General features: G+C 38.9%; 2 protein-coding genes across 3 annotated transcripts in view; both read left to right on the top strand.

Moving 5' to 3' along the window:
• The first annotated feature begins 391 nt into the window (after window positions 1–391).
• Window positions 392–3,038, top strand: LOC117156978 (dihydrolipoyl dehydrogenase, mitochondrial). The gene is made up of 7 exons (XM_033334571.2): window positions 392–564; window positions 945–1,230; window positions 1,304–1,670; window positions 1,744–2,088; window positions 2,155–2,246; window positions 2,323–2,648; window positions 2,717–3,038. The coding sequence occupies exons 1-7, from the start codon at window positions 520–522 to the stop codon at window positions 2,780–2,782; spliced, it is 1,527 nt and encodes a 508-aa protein (XP_033190462.2). The 5' UTR covers window positions 392–519; the 3' UTR covers window positions 2,783–3,038.
• An 853-nt stretch (window positions 3,039–3,891) lies between these two features.
• spg (dedicator of cytokinesis spg) overlaps window positions 3,892–21,798 on the top strand; it is a 54,670-nt gene continuing 36,763 nt past the window's right edge. The window contains exons 1-3 of one of the 2 annotated variants that reach the window (XM_076622201.1): window positions 3,892–4,143; window positions 20,598–20,681; window positions 20,807–21,000. In XM_076622201.1, coding sequence (XP_076478316.1) covers window positions 4,107–4,143; window positions 20,598–20,681; window positions 20,807–21,000 — 315 coding nt within the window. In that variant the 5' untranslated portion in view covers window positions 3,892–4,106. The remainder of the gene's footprint in view (window positions 4,144–20,597; window positions 20,682–20,806; window positions 21,001–21,798) is intronic. The other variant, XM_076622202.1, reaches the window with a different exon arrangement.

Here is a 21,798-nt window from a genome sequence, read left to right on the forward strand (position 1 = left end):
AAGTAGTATTAGTAGAGTGATATCTTTCAGTGTATGCATTTCCTTTTGAATAAATTTCAATTCGAATGTGAATCATAACGAAAGAGAAACTTCTTACGTCTAACTTTATCAACTTCCTATTCTATTCCTACACATTCCTACACAAATTCCTACACATACTCACCACATAAAATCGTAGATAGTATTACGAAACTTTTGTTTTTTTATACGATCGGTATTTCAGAACACGAAACACGAAATCTTCTTAGATGCCTGATCTATTCTTCATCTTATCCATGTCCAAATGTATCAGATGAACGAAACGAAAGGGTTATTTCGTGTTGCATAATAGGTCAGTAGCGCCATCAAGCAGTATAGTCTCCGAACTATATAGCCAACGATATATCGAATTATCAGAGCTGAGACAAGTTGGTCGTTGAATGATATTGAAGTAACCGGTAGTGCTCGCTTCTCACTACCTAAAGCTTGTTTCCTTTTTGACCCCCTTTATATCGGGTAGTAAAGTATATTACAAAAAAGATGATGCAAGCTAGTTTTTGGAGTTTGGTGACCACTTCTGTCAGAGTAAGTAAAAAGAAAAGATATTTATGAATAAATGACCTCGTGGATACATTACAATCGTATCAGACCATACATTTTACTCTATTTCGTAACATTTTGAAGGACAAATAATTTTGTTATATATTTTATTCCACTATTTAGCTAACTTTCTTTGCTATTGGTCATTTTTTCCTTATGAAGCATTGATTAAATATTTGAGGAAGCAAAATTGATTTGTTAAATTCATTATTCGATATGAAAATACGTTCTCCTTACTTCGTTGGTTATGTCACCTACATCTGACTTTGTCAAAGTTTAAGGATTACAGATATAATGATAGCAAACAGAGATAGAAAATTCTTTCTTAATCAATAACTTTCTGTTTTTTCTGTTTTTCTTATTAGCCATCATGTGTCAAACGTATTGTACCTGGCTTGACAGCTGCACAGCAACGCAGATACGCTAGTACTGTGGAAGCAGATCTAGTTGTAATAGGTGCTGGTCCTGGTGGATATGTAGCATCAATTAAAGCTGCACAACTAGGAATGAAAACTGTTTGTATAGAAAAAGATGAAACATTAGGTGGGACTTGTCTGAATGTTGGATGTATTCCATCAAAATCTTTATTGAATAGTTCACATTATTACCACATGGCACATGCTGGAGAATTACAAAAATTTGGCATTAACGGTATACTTCTCATTTTTTTTCCTTTTTAAATATCCATAATTTAACAATCACTAATTTGACAATTCTGTTTTAGTCGACAATGTTTCTATCAATATTGATCAAGTAATGCAGCAGAAACGAAGTACAGTGAAAGCCTTAACAAGTGGTATTGCTAGTTTATTTAAAAAAAATAAGGTGGAATGGGTTAAGGGTCATGGCAAAATTACTGGTCCAAATCAAGTGAGCGCACTTGGTCCAGATGGTTCAGTAGTAAGCACTATTAATACTAAAAACATTATAATTGCCACTGGCAGTGAGGTCACGCCGTTTCCGGGTATAGAAATCGACGAAAAACAAATTATTTCATCCACTGGATGTTTATCGTTAAACGCAGTGCCAAAGAAATTGATAGTAATTGGTGCTGGTGTTATTGGGTTGGAATTAGGCTCAGTTTGGCGCAGGTACATTTCATACTGAAATTAATTGTATGAATTGTAAACGAGATATGTTGAGTTGCTTTATTTGCTCCTATAGATTAGGCGCTGAAGTAACAGCAGTCGAATTTTTACCGACTATCGGTGGAGCAGGTATCGATGGCGAAGTTAGTCAAGCGGTACAAAAACTTTTAGTCAAGGAAAAATGGGATTTTAAATTGGGGACAAAAGTCACTGGTGCGAAAAGATCAGGCAGTGAAATCATCGTTTCTGTCGAAAACGCGAAAGATCCTAGCAAAAAGGAGGATTTAATGTGCGATACACTTTTAGTCTGTGTTGGCAGAAGGCCCTATACGAAAAATTTAGGATTAGAAGATTTGGGAATCGAACGAGACGAAAAGGGCAGGATCCCTGTAAACAATAGATTCCAAACAGTAGTACCTTCGTAAGTACACACTTTGTTGAGAAAGTTTTCGTCAGCGTAATTATATGTAAAATTACGTTCATATAGGATTTATGCTATTGGAGATTGCATTCATGGGCCAATGTTGGCTCACAAAGCCGAGGACGAAGGTGTTATTGCGGTTGAGGGCATTGCCGGAGGTAGTTAAGAAATACTCATTATAGTTTTTCCGTTTGTATCCCTGAAAGTTTACAGCAATTATGATGACTTATTCAGGTGCCGTTCATATCGATTACAATTGCGTACCTAGTGTAATATATATACATCCAGAAGTTGGTTGGGTAGGAAAAACGGAAGAAGACTTAAAGAAAGAGGGTATCGAATACAAAGTTGGAAAATTCCCACATATAGCAAATTCCAGAGCAAAAACGAATGCAGACACGGATGGTTTTGTTAAAGTCTTAGCTGATAAGAGTACAGACAAAATATTGGGAGTACATATGATTGGTGCATACGCTGGTGAATTGATTAATGAGGCAGTTCTTGCAATGGAATATGGAGCAAGTGCAGAAGATGTTGCGAGAACATGTCACGCTCATCCGGTAAGTAGATATACGATATTCGATCGAATGTTGAATATAGGACACTGATTTTATCATTGTTCTTATAGACATTCGCGGAAGCCTTCAAGGAAGCCAATTTAGCTGCATATTTCGGAAAACCTATCAACTTTTAAGTATATGGATAAATTATCTATGAAAGGTTAATTTTTTGATTCATCGTAGCCTCGATCTAGTCTACGTTTAATTTCAAATATGTCGCGGTACACTTTTAGCACCTTCCCAGGTCTCATTATCACTTAATCATATAAGGAAAAAACTGTAAATAAAAGTATATACAGGAATTTATGGAAATATTACATCTTTTATAGTAGATTTATTTTTGTTGCTTTATTATTGTATTTATTATAAATAAATTGGTAATTCATCGAATATATTTAAGAATATAAAACTGGATGTCTGTAACCTTGTGACATCTTATTTCGGTAATCTTAAGAGTAGAGATAAGTTTTTATTATGTTACTGTTGAAATTCAGTTTCCCGATTTCATAAAAACATCCGCCTTAACAGGAGTTTTACCTTGTAAGTTATAGTAATTTTGGTCGCTGTGTAATTAGATATAAATAAAATTTAGTACACTTATAATAGTAATAAACAACTAAGCAAATATGCTACTGTGTTTCCCCATCTTTAGAGAAATTAACTTTTCAAAATAGAGTAGAAGCTCGTACGTACCTATTACTCGAAGTACGGTCGAGTGTAATTTTAATTATACACGTATAAGCAAATTTTCATAATAAATGTATTATAATATATGCAATTATTTATTTTATGTTCAAACTAGATTCTATGTATCGAAGAAGGAAGTCGAAATCCTAACAGTTAGATCATAATATTTAAAATAATAAAAAGAACTGTAGCTATATCATGCTATACATTACATATTAATACACACAGTGAACTGCTATTATTAAAACTGCTTGTTCCTCGATCTGTTCGCATAAATAAAATTTTATCGTATCTCGATGAAGATCTCCTAAAAGAAACGACTACAATTTCTCGTAAAATATAAAGAACACGGTAGTATACTTGTTAAGTTGTTTATTATTGCTATAAACGTACCAAATGTTTAACCTCAACGTATAAAAATTAAAGGTAAAATAATATTGGCAGTATATACGATTGGTACATACACTGGTGAAAGCGAGCAACTATCAAAGTCGAGGTAAAATATATATGCATATAGAAGTGTGTGAACTAGGTACGTTCCTGAAGAGCACATGACCGGCGCAGCAGTAGCAGCGTTGCCGGCGCGGCAGTTAGCCACGACTTGCAGCGGCCATCGGCAACGTTGCTCGACGGCAGGGAGAGAGAGAATTCTGAGGGTGGCACTTGTGCGGCAAACACACCCAATGTTTGTGTTTTCGAATTTTTCGTGATACTACGAGTGGTCGGTGGCAGTTTAGCAAGGGATGTAGCGCCGTTGTCGAACCGCTCGAGATGTGGACGACGACGAAAACAACTAAATACGGCGTCGGTGAGTTCTCGTAGGTGTTCTTTCGCGATTAATGCGCGGCATCGACCCTGCGGATCTGTCAAACTGCTCGTGTCCTGATCCGCGCGATTCTCCACGAGTTTTAGTCGCGTCCAGTATAGGTGCTTAACGATCGACATCGTGTCATCTATTATATACACGGTACGTCGCGGTTTTCCGCTCTCGCGTCAGGTATCTCAGCGTCAATGATTCGATCAACCAGCGTCTTGACTTCTTTCGGGTACATGCCGCTTAATACGTTGTAGGTATGATGCTGCCGCCGTGTCGTGTCGCTGCACGAGTGTATGTGTGCCGCTATTTTGCTGAGTGTACCGCGACTCTCCCATTCATGCATTGATCGTAGAGGAGTAGGAACTAGAGTCCGATAAATCGAACTAATTTTCTTCGTCAGTTTTTCATCTAGCGTCTTTCTCTTTCCTTTTATATATTTACTTGCATCTATATTTACACTTGGAAAACTATTCGTGTCCCAAAATTTGGTGTGAAGTGGTACGCGACCTTCGAAATTTAGACCATTGACCGTTGATATCGATGATCGCAAGTCAAATCAAATATTCGACCGAGTCTCATTTCGTAGTCAGCTGATGGTTCTTTGAAACGAGAGGTCCACCACTCTCGAGTATCCTTGAATTACGACCGCTTAATTTTGTTTTGTCTGTTTCGTCTGGGGTACATAACATCAGCAGGCGCACGCCCGCGCGCGTTCCCCGCTTTGATGTTAATTCCTCTACAGTCTACACCTCTGTCCATGTTTACCGTAGGCGGATGTAACATCTTCGTCAAATAGACTGATTCCTTCCGTTTCTCGTTGATAATTTTTCTTCGAGTAAATCATTATGTAATTTACACGATAATCTTAGATATCGAGATTCGTATAGTAAAACACTTTCTTTTTTCAATAAAAAGATTCGCGTGTTTCACTCCATTTGTTTGGGCGATATCGAACGATGAAAACTCGAGGTTTCGAGCAATTTTTCGTTGAAAAACTCGTCAAGATATACGGCTTAATAGAATGCACGCTTGACACGTATTGCTCTTCTGGAGAGGTGCAACGACCACGATGGATGAAAAACGCGCGTGAAATGCATGGAGGTAGCGTCGTTGAGATTCGAACGTGCTAAACGCGACTGCGAAACCTTTGATCAAAAGACCTTTATTTAAACCACGTATCCTATTCTACGTGAAATCTGCATGACAAAAGAATTGCAAATTTTCTACACGAAAATCTCGTTACTCTTTCCTCCGTTGTTGTTATTTTTATAAAAGAGAGAGAAGAATATTAGGAATGTGATACGCCATATCTCGAGACTTCTCGAAACTTTCTGCTATTTTTACGATCCGAAAGTCTCGAAAGGAAATAACATTTTTTTTTGTTTTTATATAAATAACTCGTATGATATGAATTTGATAAAAAAAATAAAATAAAAACTTAATTTCTTCACAAAGATGACCGGTGTTAGTATCGGCTAGCGATTTTAATTTTAATAAATAATCTGATTTTCTCAAAAACTGCTTGACTATTACCCCGCGCTTTTATTCTCTGACAATATAGTTAGTCCCTAAAGACAATTTTTCCAGAGCCTCGAGGCGAAATTTCTAGTTCGAATTTAAAAGTCGAGTTTTTTAGCATCTGAAAAAGAAATATTCTTTTTCTCAGCGATTCAAATATTTTCCACCAGCTTTCTCTCCGAACGGCATTACATCGCACGCGACGCTTGTTTGTTCCGACTAATTTTGCTCGGAGCAACAATCGGAATGTCGAAGGATCAATTGAGCGCGCTATCCACGATCAACCGGAAACGCTGCCGCTGCTTTGAATTGAACGCAAACTCGCGTTGTATCGCGTCACGTTTAGTGGCGATTAAACCGTCTACCGCGTCGAAATGTCTGTCCGTAGCGATACTTTGCTTGAGGAAGGAATGCGACATCGGAGCCGATAAAGCGTCGATTCCATACGCAGCATCGTCCTCTTTCACGTTTTCGCGATTAAAGAACTGCATTGACGCATTCTTAACCTTGCGTTCCGATTTCTGTACAGTCATCGCGAATTTTTTTCACGACACAACCTGTTTAATCACGCTCTTTGTTTCGATACTTTACGACCAAAGTATAATAGAAACAACATCGATTGTTTCGTCGCGATGTGTTTCTACGGTTTACGTATAGCGTTTGTATCAGTTTCAGTGATAAGATCCGTTGCTCTTTGTTTTAGATACGTCGATACATTCCTCAGATTCGTTGCGCCGTGCTTTATCGTTAAGCTCCGCCAATTTCGCGGCAACTGTCGCACGATATTTCTAGAAACCTTGCCACAGCTATCGAACGCGTCAAGGAAGAACAAACTCCGACAGTTGTCGCTCTCGCATCCTTTCTAATTATCGAACATACTCGTTTCCTCGATTCGATTGCCACATTATGATTAAGCAATCGGTCATAATTCCACGGAAACGTGGAACAAGAACGCCTTGGTAAGCCGGCGTTGAAGTCTGGCTTAGCCTTTTAACGTTGTCTTCTTAATCAGCTGCAACGTTATTACGTCTATCGCGTAACGTTAGTATTACAAAATCATGCAGAGCAGTCTAAAACGAATTATACAGGGTGGTTGGTAACTGGTGGTACAAGCGAAAAGGGGGTGATTCTACGCGAAAAAAGAAGTCGGAAATATAGAATAAAAATTTCTCGTTCGAGGCTTCGTTTTCGAGAAAATCGACTTTGAATTTTCGCTCGGTACGCGTGCACTTTATCGCGTCTCGTTATAACTTGTCTCGTTATAAAGAAAAAAAAATTTTTTATCCTATATTTCCGACTTCTTTTTTCGCGTAGAATCACCCCCTTTCCGCTTGCATCCCCATTTACCAACCACCCTGTATATGGAGTATTATAATAGAGTCTACAGAGGATGGTACACAGTCCATCGGATATGACGTGTAAACTTTAAACGCGTTTTTCTCGGTTACATTTTCTGATATAACTAACACGATATACATATCAAGTTTTTGTTGATTGACTTCTTTCAACGGTAGACGTTCTACGGTACACGTTCAGTCGCTTATCGATATCGTAAAGACCACGGAGTCTTTAAACATCGAAACGCACGGACAACTTCCTTCGTCTCTATTTGAACGAAATTTAGTATCGTAAAAGCGATTGCTTTATTATCCGAAAGTTCCATCGTCCGTACACTCTGCCTGTTAGTTCGGCTATAGAAAGCTCCACGACGTACAAAAGGCCGTCTTTTCAAACGGCGCGACTCTTCCTTTTTTCATCAAAATATTCCAATTTCTCGATAGCAGGCGACGAGTGTCGAAGCGATTTGCATCGGCTGGACGAGCAGCTCGTCCTCCGTCTCGAAATGTCCTTGTTAAAGTGGTCCGAACTACTTTTTGCCTGGTGGTCCCGCTCCAGTTCTGCCATAAAAGGCAGAAATCCATTTTCCGAGTGAAACCACGGCGACCGTTTATACGAACGACGCGACTCCACGCGATACGTCGAAAACGAAGCTTGTTTCCGCCGCCTCTTTACCTATTGTCTCTTCGATGTATGGAAAACGGCCGTCGAACTTGGATAGAGAAAAGCAGAGAGAGAGAGAGAGAGAGAGGTAACTGGAAAGAGCGGCCAAAGAACAGAGTACGTTGCTTTGTATTTCTTTGTGGCTATCGTCGTCGTTTATTATTCCTCTTCCGGTGAGCCCATCTCCCAATGAACACAGCCCGATCTCGAGAAAACTGTAGCAAAGGAACGAGTCTGTCGCTGGTCGACAAAACCTATCGCGATGTACCGTCGCTATTTTACTGATTCCGCTTTTTAACGTGTGATACGAATGTAAGTGGACGGTCGTCGAACTCGTGATACGAACGGCTCTAATCGAACGGCCTTAAGATACGTTTCCGCGTGATAATAAATCCTGTACTTTTACGTTCATAGACCAGACAGCGGATGCAGCAGTCTCTATCGTAGTTTCATATTTTTACGAACGCAGCCGAAGAAATGGAAATTTCCAATTAGAGATTCTTCCATCCGCTGAACATCGTAACGAGCTCTTTACTTTCGCTACTTTTTTACTCGGCTACTGTTCTTGCGTTCTGCGCGTTTCTGCATATTTCCATGTCCTCGAACGTTCTCTTCTTAATAATCAACGATAAAAAGAATTTTATTCGTAATAACGTTTCCTCGATTGCTTCTCTTTTTTTTTTCCGTCTTCTTTGTTACTAAATATTAGCTGGCGAATTTTTATACGTTTACGTGATTTAAGTCAGTGCCGAGAGGATTAGTGGAAGTTTCTAACGAGTGGAACGTGAGAAAAGTTTTCATTACGCGAACCTCTTTCGCCTTAATCTCCTTTAATCTGTTACGATTCTGCTATCTTCTCTAATAATTACGAACTCACCAAGACCTATGTTTCTAACCGCTGTGGAATATTCAACGACTGGCAAAAGCATTAGCTTCGCCCTGTTCCGTAGTCTGCGTCAGTTCCTTCGCTGTCAGGTGGAAGGACAGATCGGAGTCCTAAATTTCTGGACGAGAGCGCAGCGTAGATAAAGCGTGAATAAACCTATTTCATTGGTACAGAGCCGCGTCCGCGCCACGATTAAACTATAATCTTTCAATCTAACAATCTGCACGGTGATCTGGTCGCGGCTGCATTCCCGCGTATTGTTTCTTTCGCCGATTAGCATTGTGCGATCCTTCGTTGACTCGGTCGATGCGTTTGTTGCGACGTTCCCAACGATGCAATTCTCGATTCCCCGAACTCGCGGATTCGACGTGCCCACGTGCTTGTTTTCAGCCGACCAATTGTCACTGGCCATCGCGACCAATTTCTCCACGACCTAAAATAATCCCAGCTATCTTACGTTCTTTCAAAGAACGTCCGCCTCTAAAAGTTTGCCACGATTACTTCGGCGGTTTCTACCGCGGTAATTAGCTCGAGATTACGCAAGACAGGTGATATCGAGAGGAAGAAATTCTTACTTCTTGAAATTGTTTTGCCTCTACTCGACAATTTTCCAAGGCCATTTCTTTTTATTCCTTGTAATTAACGGAAACACGTTGTTGTTGATGTTTTTGCGGAGGAAACTTGATGCGAGCGTACGACTGGATCGCTACGAATCACGGAGAAAGTGGGTGCGTATTTTTCTATATGCGAAATGAAAAGTGCAAGGTATCTGGTCGATGGAAAAAAAGTGGGTCGTTTTGAATTTCTTGAAATTTATTCATATGATATGATGGAGGCGGCGAACGCGCTGGTTATATCACACGTTGCAAATCCAGGGATCAACGAAATTATGCAGAATCCCTCGAGTGATATCGAACGTGGCAGAGCTTTCCGCTGTATTTAATATCAAATAATCTCGATAAATGCTCTCTCGTCTGTGATTTGACCACCATTATCGATCGTTTCTGCCGGTTAAAGCGTCCCGCTTACGAATCATCGAAAATGCAGCGATAATTAAATTATTAAAGCAGAATAATAAAGTTCGTTCGACTCTTGCTATTATATTTTCAAGGATATCCTGGAGACTTGCGTTAGTTGCAGCGGATAAGCTTACGACGAGTAACGCGAACAAATACAGGGTGGTTGGTAACTGGTGGTACAAGCGGAAAGGGGGCGATTCTACGCGAAAAAAGAAGTCGAAAATATAAAATACAAATTTTTCGTTCGAGGCTTCGTTTTCGAGAAAATCGACTTTGAATTTTCGCTCGGTACGCGTGCACTTTATCGCGTCTCGTTATAACGGATCTCGCTGTAGATCGTTGTCTCGATTGACGTTATTTTTTTAATTTTTAAATTTTTAAATTTTTAAATTTTCAAATTTTAAATTTTTAAATTTTTAAATTTTCAAATTTTATATTTTTAAATTTTTAAATTTTCAAATTTTAAATTTTTAAATTTTCAAATTTTATATTTTTAAATTTTTAAATTTTCAAATTTTTAATTTTTAAATTTTTAAATTTTCAAATTTTTAATTTTTAAATTTTCAAATTTTTAAATTTTTAAATTTTTCTTCTATATTTTCGACTTCTTTTTTCGCGTAGAATCACCCCCTTTCCGCTTGTACCACCAGTTACCAACCACCCTGTATATCGTTCGTGATCGTATCGTTCGATAAGGACGAAAGAAAAAGGAAAATTACGATTGTCCCGTAAAAGATACGTACGTGGAGGAACGTGGTGGAAAATGGATTTTCAAGAGATTCGACTGAGGTTCCATTCGCGAAGAGCAGAATGCTTGCGTCAGGTGGAGTTAATTGAGCGATTGTTACGAGGCAGACTACGATCGAGGAATAGTTTTGCCGCGCTGCAACAATGTTTTTCCTTTGAAATATCGGAGAGTAAGATCGAACCGCGGTAATTGCAATGTATAAAACAATTAGAAGGACAAAACGAATAAACATTAGGTTGCGCGATAAGTTGGTCCGTGTTCCTTCGAAACAACATCGATGATCGTCAGTTTTACATAAATTGAAATTGACTATTAAATTAAAATTAAATTAACCATTTAATCAACGACGTACGCGTTACTGTATTCCACTGTTCTTCACAGATGAATCAAGTAATTCATTCGCTTCGCTGTTTCAAAGTTTCTACCTTTTTATCAAATGGCAATTTCTCCGCTCGCATTTTTCAAAATTCCCAATCTGCGTATTGTTGCGTTCTCTGGATTACAATTAATTATAAATAATTGTTATATCGTGATATTGATATATACGTTGTCACGAACGCACAATTACAGACAGAATTCATCGTAGTGGAATTTCACTTGGAAACTGAGGAAAAAGTAGCTCGAAATGGTTGATTTTTACGACAAATTCGAAATCACTGAGGTGCACGTACCTTCAGATACGTACGTTTTTGAACACAGTAGCGAACGCGTATCTGCGATAGTTCGTATTGGAGTTATCGTTTTATCGTTGGCACGAGCTCGCGATTGCCGTAATCGATCCAGTAGACCGTCGATTAACAGGTTCTCGTTAGATATACAGAGGAAATTCGATTCTTTATTGCCGTGACGCGTAGACTGCTCGTAATTACGTTTCGCGACACGTTGTTGTGCAAGTTATTTCCAAGGCTGTCCACGTTTTTCCCGCGATGTGTTTGGTCCGATGCGCGGATTATTCGCGCCAAACGATACAACTTCCACCTGGAATTCCTAATGATTTCCACGAGCCGGCTTATATCCAAGTTCACAGTTTCGATTTAACTTTTGCCTTCGTTTGCATCCAATTTCTCCTTTCGTTCGATTCTTTCACCTTCTCGCCATATAATTTTCTACGCCAACACTTCCGTTAATAAGCAACGGCGAAGCTTAACTCCGAGAAGCTTAACTTAGCGTCCGAATAATTATTAAGAAATTATCAAAATCGTTAAGTATTGTGATGCAATTTGAAATCCTAGGCCAATCGATCGTTGGATTTCATTCTCGAGAAGAATATTAAATTAGATAGTAGGTTGTAGAATGTCTCGTTTTATATATATGTAATTACAGAAATAATTATAGAATTATAATTATAATTTCTGAATAGAATTTCTAAATAGAATCATAATTATAATTTCTAAGTATAATTTCTAAATAGAATTATAATTATAATTTCTAAATATAATTTCTAAATAGAATTATAATTATAATTTCTAAGTATAATTTCTAAATATAATTTCTAAATATAATTATACTTCTATAATTATTTCTGTAATTACATATATATAAAGCAAAACATTCTATAATCTACTATCGAATTTAATATTCTTTTTGAGAAAGAAATCCAACAATCGATTGGCCTAAGATTTTAAGTTGCATCATATTTAGAAATTATAATTATAATTCTATAATTATTTCTGTAATTACATATAAATAATACTTACAATAATACTTGCATAAAAATAATTATGTAATTATAACAATAATTATATTTAGAAATTATAATTATGATTCTATAATTATTTCTGTAATTACATATAAATAATACTTACAATAATACTTGCATAAAAATAATTATGTAATTATAACAATAATTATATTTAGAAATTATAATTATACTTCTATAACTATTTCTGTAATTACATATATATAAAGCGAAACATTCTATAATCTACTATCTAATTTAATGTTCTTTTAATCTGTCTGTAATAATAAGAATTATAATTATAGAATTTAGATTCAATAATAGACGCCGCAATATCTTTCGTTCCGATAGAACAAAATGGATCATACATAGTTGAATAAAATAATATAAAAGGAAAAATGTCGTGCCTAATATTAATTATACATAATATTCTGCAATTGGACAACTGTTTCAACCAATATTAACATTCGTACGATGCTAAGCGTTTCCTCCGAACGTTAAGGTCTTTCGCGTTTGCTAAACTATGAGCAAGATCGAAATACGAAAGAGTAGGAAGATCACAACGAAGCTAAGGTTCTTTCCCTCGCTTTGTTTGCGGTTTGTCGTTTTAAAACACGAACAAGCCGAGACGAATGAAACTCTGAGAATTGAGACGCGAGCGGAATCAGTTTATCGGGAATCGCTAAAAGCGTGGTTGGAAAAGTCAGAGGTGATCGATACACGTCTCCGCATTCGGAAGTTCTCCGGACTACGTATTCCACGATTTCAGACGAACTATATTAAACGGACGTGGATAAAGTCTGCGTGTTCGCAGATTTTCCGCCACGATAATTTCCGAGCTGAGCCGGCTACATTTACGATTTTCACGCTCCATCGAATCGTTCGAGGGAATCTTTGCCCCGAGGCAAACTTCCCAGGAAAAGGCGCTTAATCGCCTTTCCGAAACTTTGGCTAATTCGCGAAGAAAAATCGTATAATCGCGATATTTCCATTGCATCTCTTCGCGACGAGAGTTGCTTAGCTGCGTCTCTTACGAACATGTTGCAAGATGTATATTATGTTCCTCACATCTGATCTTCCATTACCGCGAAGCTTCTTATTTTCTCCATAATTAACATATTTTCTAAGTGTGCTTGTATCGGAGATTACGAAAGAATACACGGTAGAACTAATCGATAAAATGTGTTCGACGTAACGTCGGACTAACTAACGTCGAAAATCTGTCGAACTATGGAGAAACTATGGAGAATATGTCGACATACAGTCGAACGTTTCCACGTTTCTTGCCTCGAAGCGGATAAGAAGCACGGGTCGGTCGGTCTCTTCGCTATAAAGGCGGAGCTCGCATGGAAAGATGACGAGAACGGTATTGAATCCATGAAGCAGGCGATAGAATGATTTCAGATGTCATTGTTTACGGTTTCTTCCGGGTCCGTGCTTGCTTTTGCGCTGGTGTTCGTAGGCTGGTGTTCGTAGGCTGGTGTTCTCCCTAAAGCCATTATAGACCCTTTCTCCCTACCCTTGGTTGAGAAGCATTTTGACGCGCTCCAACCTACCACGTGTACGCGTTTCTGGGGTGACCTGAAAATCCTTGGCTCTCCCTCTCGTCTTTTGGTCCATCGATTTTCCTTCTTTCCCCTCCCCTATCTGTACGAGTCTACTTTCAAGGATTCGTACGGTATCTTGTAGAATATACGGATAAACGCTCGTTCGTCCTCTTTATATATCTTTCTGTATACATCGTTGTAGTATATTTTTATATGTACTTTTTGTTTGAATTTCTTGAACACATTTTATACTTTGGTAGTTTTATCGCTGAGACGTCCTTAAGCGTCAACTTGGTAACAAGTCTGTCAGAATGCGGGTCCTGTTTATAAAATGTATAGAGGAAGTGTATAAAGGACTCGGGTAGGATGTTTGATCGTGAGATTTATTAAATGTTGTTGAAACCGTCGAATATATTCAAAATAATAAATTAGTATACAGGCTATATTCGCTGAGACGCTCGTTCGATATACAGGGTGGTTGGTAATTGGTGGTACAAGCGGAAAGAGGGTGATTCTACGCGAAAAAAGAAGTCGACAGTATAGAATAAAAATTTAAAAATTTAAAAATTAAAAAAAATAACGTAAATCGAGACAATGATCTACAGTGAGATCCGTTATAACGAGACGCGATAAAGTGCACGCGTACCGAGCGAAAATTCAAAGTCGATTTTCTCGAAAACAAAGCCTCGAACGAAAAATTTGTATTCTATATTTTCGACTTCTTTTTTCGCGTAGAATCGCCCCCTTTCCGCTTGTACCATCAGTTACCAACCATCCTGTATTTAAAATAATAAATTAGCGTACAGGCTATATTCGCTGAGACGCTCGTGCAATATATAAGTCGTAAAATAGGATCGCTAATGACTCGTTAATTGGATCGCTAAATTTTAATTCGTTGATAACCGATCGACACCTGACTGTAACACTTTTCCTTGCGATCGCGTCCGTTTATTTATACCGGTCGGGGAGAGTCGGAAAATTTAAATTTGTTTTCGTCGGTTGCACGTAGCGGCGACATTATTTTGCTCGGAGTTTATTTACTCTTACATTACGCGTATCCTAACGATCTTGATACCCCGAGGCAGAACAACAACATGATTTGAATTGTCCTCTAACTCATGTGCCGCTAAAAATGATTTACTCTAACGATAAATATTAGGTTGTTCAAAAAGTTTCTTTCATTTCATAGTAATGAAGAATTTCTATTTTATATTATTTCACTGAATTAGCTATGATCCATTTCGTTATATTTCTATTATTACGTTCGTGCATCATTCAATAAGCTAATATAAAATAAAACACATCGTGCGTCTATTATTTCCTTATGAAACGAAAGGACCTAACACAAGTACAGAAATTTGTGGAAACACAATTTAATTATACATCGCATACGTGGTTGACGATTTCATCGTAACGTCGAATATTACCAGCTTTTTACAACGTTTTCTCATTTTTCATTTTCCAAATGATTACGCAGATTTGCTTAATTTTTCATATCGCAACACCCAACGTACTTTTGAACGCTGGTGTCCCATTACGCGACAATTAACTCGAACAAATCTGATTCGGAGAAACGGTTAGGCGACAAGAATTTTACTTGGTCGCGTGTTACGTAATTGTTCGCGTAAAAGTCATCGTGTAATTTTCTTTTTCCATGGAAAAACAAGCAACGCATTGGCACCTTGATATCGCGATCGCGTAACGTTGCAAGCGAACAAAAACCGATAAAGTACTGTCGTTTAGCAGGTATCAGTCTTTGATCTCGTTTACTTATTCATTTATGCACGCACGCACGTGTTCACCTACCGCAATGCGACCATTTTGCCCTTCTTTCGTCTTCCCTTGCTTCTCATTCCTCTTCCTGTCTCCTTAACCTTGGTCCCTGAACCTTTCCTGCCGTCTTCCAACCTTTTTCTCCCTCTTTCCATCCTTCTTTATATATTTACCCTTCTTCTTCAAGTTGTAGCAATTTGTTCCTCTCTGCCCTCGGAAACTACGCTACGATTCGTCCACAGTTTGGCAACAAACTCCATTTTGCTAATCAAATTTTCCAGGCTAACGAGTTATCGGTTCGCTACACACAGATTCCGTCGAACTTCTGTTCGCTGTTTTCAACGTGCAGCAAATATTCCGCCAGACACACCCTGTTGGCTTCAATCGCTGTGACAAAGAACCGATCGTTCGATTTCCTATTCCAGACATTATGAGATCGATTATGAGATTCGAAAGTTGTGTTTCGGTTACGCGGTAGAAATGTAACGAACGTTCCTAACATTTTCCTTCTCTATGCGTCCGTATATCGGCCATTTAGGTCTACGATCGTTTCGTGTTTCTTCCCCGGCTGTTTAATTCCTCTCTTCGAAGAAAAACGTTGGCTCCTCGAGACCACGAAATCGTCGATGGATTGTTCGATTCGCTTGTAAATGTTGAGCCATTCGATCGCGATTGGTCGTGTAGCAAAGTATGGCCAGAATACGAAAGAATAAAATAAGAATTGCCGGCACGTTCTTTCGTTATCGTACACTCGACAAATATTTTTCCAGCGCTCCCTTTCCTAACTCTGCTGCCTTTTTGTCTCATTTCCCACCGGTTCGTATTTTTCTTACGCCAAGAAATCTGCCAAGTTTCAACAACCTGCGAACAAATTCTCGTTCAGCGTGACTTCTTCTTGCGATATTCTATCAACGAGAGGCGATATACCGAGAAGATAGAAATTCGACGATCGCACGCAGTACCATTGAACTCGATTACAACAATTACGAGGCTCGATATTTTCGAAAGCGAAAGCGCCACAATTTAGTCGTTCGCGGTTTTCCATCCTCGTGCTTCGTGCCATCGAAATCTGTCCGACTACCATAAATCGCGGCCCATGGCGTATTTGAAATAAAGTCGCACGTGCCTAGTTTACTATATACGACTCTCCGCATTGATCGTGGAAAAGTTGGAACATTCGATTTTCGATAGAGGGTGTTCTAGAATTACCGGTCACCTCGTACGTACGTACTAGCGCACGAAGGATAGAGCGAAAGCACGGCTCCCTCCGTCGTGGCCGTTTTACACGGTAGAACGGGAGTTATCGATTTAATTTCCCGGGAAAACTCATGGGGGGAACGGTTTGGGAAAGGGACTTTCGATGCGAAGGTTTCGACGTCTCCCTTTGTTCGCGTCTGTCAGCCCCTCGAGAAGCTTCGACAAAAAATTCCCGTTTTTCCCATCTCCTCACTAACATGCGCGTATGTGCTATGAACGGTTATGTATATATCGTACGTATATACATATATGACGCGCGTTGTCCTCGACACGTTTCCATCGTGGGAAACACCAAGTTCAGGGAGAATAGTCCTTTATTAGGGCTCAAAGAGAATACCGAATGTATCTGCAACTGGTGTATTTGTAAATGTCTTTTGCTCCGGTTTACTTGATTCTTCCAATAAATTAATTGAACCGAACGATCGTTTGATGCGGTAAATTAATTGAATCGACCAATCGTTTCGAACAGCGTACGTTCGTGATATATTGTACGTGAGTGGTGGGTATCTTCCTGTGGGTTTAATCATTTCGATTCGATGTCTATTATAACAGGGGAAACTATCGAATCTTACGGCTCGTGAGAATGTAATGGTGTTATTTCGATTCGTGTGAACGACTAGACTAGACTAGAGAAACGTTTTATCAGAGTCGTGTAGTCGTCATAATGTCTTACGTACTTCTTGATGGAGGAGATAATAAATGGTCATAAAATTAATCGGGCTTGAGAGTGCGCGAGTTTTGGTCGTTGAAACAGAGACAAGATTTGAGTGAAGATAAAACGCTCGAGTCTTATCGGAAACGTTAGATTTCAATTCGTTATCGAAATCAGTTCTTTCCATTTGCAGTTGCACAAGTTCATTTTTACAGATACTGTAATTAGAAATAGAGAGCGGAAGAGAGAGAGAGAGTTCATTTTAAATGGGAGCTTTCATACGATGGAATATAACGAAATTTTAATTGGAAGATCGAATGATTTATGAGTAAAAGATTTAAAAATCAATTTGTGAATGACGTTTGTAAATGGAAATTGAAGATGTGCGATATACAGGTACAAGCGGAAAGGGGGTGATTCTACGCGAAAAAAGAAGTCGAAAATATAGAAGAAAAATTTAAAAATTTAAAAATTTAAAATTTGAAAATTTAAAAATTTTAAAAATTAAAAAAATAACGTCAATCGAGACAACGATCTACAGTGAGATCCGTTATAACGAGACGCGATAAAGTGCACACGTACCGAGCGAAAATTCAAAGTCGATTTTCTCGAAAACAAAGCCTCAACCGAAAAATTTTTATTCCATATTTTCGACTTATTTTTTCGCGTAGAATCACCCCCTTTCCGCTTGTACCACCAATTACCAACCACCTTGTATATTCATGGTAATATTTAATAAGCGAATTTCATAGATATTTGGATACTGTTTTCTTAATTGCGTTTGTAAAAATATGAACTTTCACAAATATTCTGACTCGGCTATATTCTTCCTTTAAATACATTCTTTCTGTAAATACATATAATGTATCCAATTTTCATCAGAATATTTAATAGATGAAACAGACCTCTATTTAAATACCATTTCCTCAGTTGAGGTCATAAAAATGCACAAATATTTGTAGATTATTATTTGTGACCCGTTATATTCTTTCCACCTGATGTACATGTAACAACATACAATATATCCAATTTTCAGAATATTTCATAAATGAAATAAATCTGTATCTAAATACCATTTTCCCAGTGACAGTCATAAAAATATGAATTTGCAGATTATTATTTGTAACCCGTTATATTCTTTCCACCTGATGTACATATAACGACATATAATATATCCAATTTTCAGAATATTTCATAAATGAAATAAATCTGTATCTAAATACCATTTTCCCAGTGACAGTCATAAAAATATGAATTTGCAGATTATTATTTTTGACCCGTTATATTCTTCCTACCTGATGTACATATAACACCATATAATATATCAAATTTTGATCAGAATATTTCATAAATAAAAAAAAAATCTCTATCTACCATTTTCCCAGTGACATTCGTAAAAATATGAATTTGCAGATTATTATTTGTAACCCGTTATATTCTTTCCACCTGATGTACATATAACGACATATAATATATCCAATTTTCAGAATATTTCATAAATGAAATAAATCTGTATCTAAATACCATTTTCCCAGTGACAGTCATAAAAATATGAATTTGCAGATTATTATTTGTGACCCGTTATATTCTTCCTACCTGATGTACATATAACACCATATAATATATCAAATTTTGATCAGAATATTTCATAAATAAAAAAAAAATCTCTATCTACCATTTTCCCAATGACATTCGTAAAAATATGAATTTTCGCAAATGTTCGCAGATTATTATTTATACATAAAAGTACATATAATCCAGTTTTCGTCAGAATATTTGATAGGCGATTAGATCTGTATTTAAATACCATATACTTGTCCATATTCATAAAAGTCTAAATTAGCATAAACATTCACTGTTTATTATCATTTACGACTACGTTATATTCCTTCCGACGCTGATACGTTGAGAATTTCGAAACGACAACCTTAAAGTCATTAGAGAAGGCGAGAAAAAGCCAGGCCGTTTCGAAATGGACGAAAGTCTGGTCGCAGTATCCAGGCTTATTGTTCCGGTGTAGCGGTGGTAGGCGAGCAAACGCGTAACACACATTCCGTGGCCGGTCGTCGGTGAAACGTACGCGTGTACACACGAGGCGGAGGCTAGAGACGCGCTCATTCAGATGCGTCTCGCGTGCGTTTCTCCGCCGGAGGACCGGAAGCTGGCTCGTCGTGCGTGCAGCGTCACGCGTATCCGGTGCCCCGGAGTTCGTTTATCGTGGCCTGACACTTCCACGAAAGGACACGCGCCGATTCTCTTCCCATCTTTAACCCTTCGTCCACGAACTTCTTACACTTTCGCTCCTTTCTAGCGTCGCGATCTAAGACACTTCGTGTCGCATACGTCGCGACAGAACGCGATCTCTTTGATCTGAAACTATGCAGACACTCGACGAGTCTCGAGTCTCGTCGTTTATCGTCATTCGAATATTCCAGACTTTCTTCCATTTCTCCGGTCAACGATACCGCCACTGCTGATCAAAATGCCTGTGAGATATCGATCGGACTTATCGAAACGTATCTAAGCTGCTCGATTTTGTAGCTTCGAATCACGTTGCGAGCGATTCGAATTTCTCGCTATATATAGAAAGATCGTAAATTTTCGATCAACGTATTTAGCCGGGAGGTGGGCGTGTGTTGAGCTTGAAGAGCGAAACGGTCGATGAACGACCAATGACTGCTATATCAGATTAGATTAGGCAGATCAAACCAACAATGTCACTGTGCTACCTGTGATAAACGAAATAGGATACAGCAGAATTTTTCTAACTAACAAGAACCGCGTCGTTCGAACGCAAATTACCGATTTCCTTCCACGATAGCCGTTAAATTTCATGTGGATCGGCCACGCTTTCTAAAGGGCTTGTATCGTCTGTAGAAACGTGAATCCTTGGATAAAACGTGATATAATATAACGAGCCAAGACTATACGTTTCAATCTCGCGTCGAGTGCGCCGAGCGTCGAGGAGATTTCGCTTCCTCCCCAATGGGCCATCTGCGCCACGAATCATAATATTTGCACGGTGGTGCGACGCGGTCGATACACGGATAAAGAGAAAAGAAGACAGACAGAGAGAGAGAGAGAGAGAGAGAGAGAGAGAGAGAGAGAGTGAGCTACGTTGCATTAGTTATTTCGTGTAAGAGATCCCAACGCTGTATAATAAGTACGCACGCACCATCGATTAATTGGAAATAACAGTTCACCGCATATATCGTTCGTACAAGTACACCGTCGATGTTACGTTAAATGGAACACTGCTTCTACTATGCCATTAATGCGCGTATATCGAACGTACAAAAGATGCAACTTGTACAACTTGAACCTGACAAGATCATTTTATCTTTGCCTTTCTTTTCTGTTTTACAGCCGTTTACAATTGGCGAGGAGACACGCGCTATGGCCTTCCCTTGGAAATCGGAGAAACCGTGCAGATCCTGGAGGAGTGTACAGGTAAAACGACACGAGATCGCTCGTCGTTTCACGTATCGCTTACGAATGCTTTAGCACGAATCAACGTGGATCAGGTTGGCGAACGAGTCGATCGAACGTGGAATCAAACGATGGATTGCTTGCAGGTTGGTACAGGGGCTTTTCGACCAAGAATCGCGCGGTCAAAGGAATTTTCCCCAGCTCGTACGTTCATCTGAAACCATGTAAAATCGAGAACGAGGGACTGTTCGAGTCGGTGATACCTTTGGAAGATCCGGTGGTCCGAGAAGTTACCCTCGTGCTCCGAGAATGGGGCGGTATATGGAAGAGACTCTACGTGGTGAGTGAGCCGACGACTCTCTACGCTACAATGACCCCTTTCCATTTGCTCGTGCTCGCTTATTTTTCGCGACAACGAGGCCAAATGGCTGGTCGTTGGAAATGGTTTCTACGACAAAGCCGACTAGCTCTACGACACGTATACTTTCGCGTAATGAAAATTGCAGCGAAGGGTCGAAAAGGAACGAAGGAAAAGGAATGGGAACGTCGTCGTCGCGACTCGTTTGAATTCTTAACGACCGACAAGGGACACGCTGTTCGATTGATAATGGAATTGCGCGGATCTTTTGGTACGGTGCCAAGAAACACGCTACGAAGGTCGCAAACATACGTAAAAAATGCTACTGGCGATTAGTCTAAGGGCTAGGTCTGTCTTTCGTGGAAAACTATCTCAACGAACACCAAATTTTTCCAAGTTTCTATCAGGACTATTCTATTTATCGCGAATATAAGAAGCTGCTGTTCGTGAAAAATTCCACTGTCGCGATTGGTCGAGATCCGATTTGCTACGAAGGAGAGACAGAGCTGGCTTCTAAATCTCGACTTGCCAATAGCATTCTTTAAATATATTTTTATACGTTTTACGCTATACGGCCGCGATTTGTATCATAGAACGTACGCGATTTCACGATGAACAGAGTAGTAGCGTTCGTACGCCGCCGTGAAGGATTTTCCCTATCGAGTAGAAACTCGAAAGCAGGGAAAAATCACGATACACGCGCAAGCGTACGTAAAGTCAGAGCTTTCGTCGTTCCGCTCAGCTCTTAATTCCTACCATAATCTGCTCGTACTTCTATCT

The sequence above is a fragment of the Bombus vancouverensis genome, chromosome 10 (assembly GCF_051014615.1).
Source record: "Bombus vancouverensis nearcticus chromosome 10, iyBomVanc1_principal, whole genome shotgun sequence".
Lineage (NCBI taxonomy): Eukaryota > Metazoa > Arthropoda > Insecta > Hymenoptera > Apidae > Bombus > Bombus vancouverensis.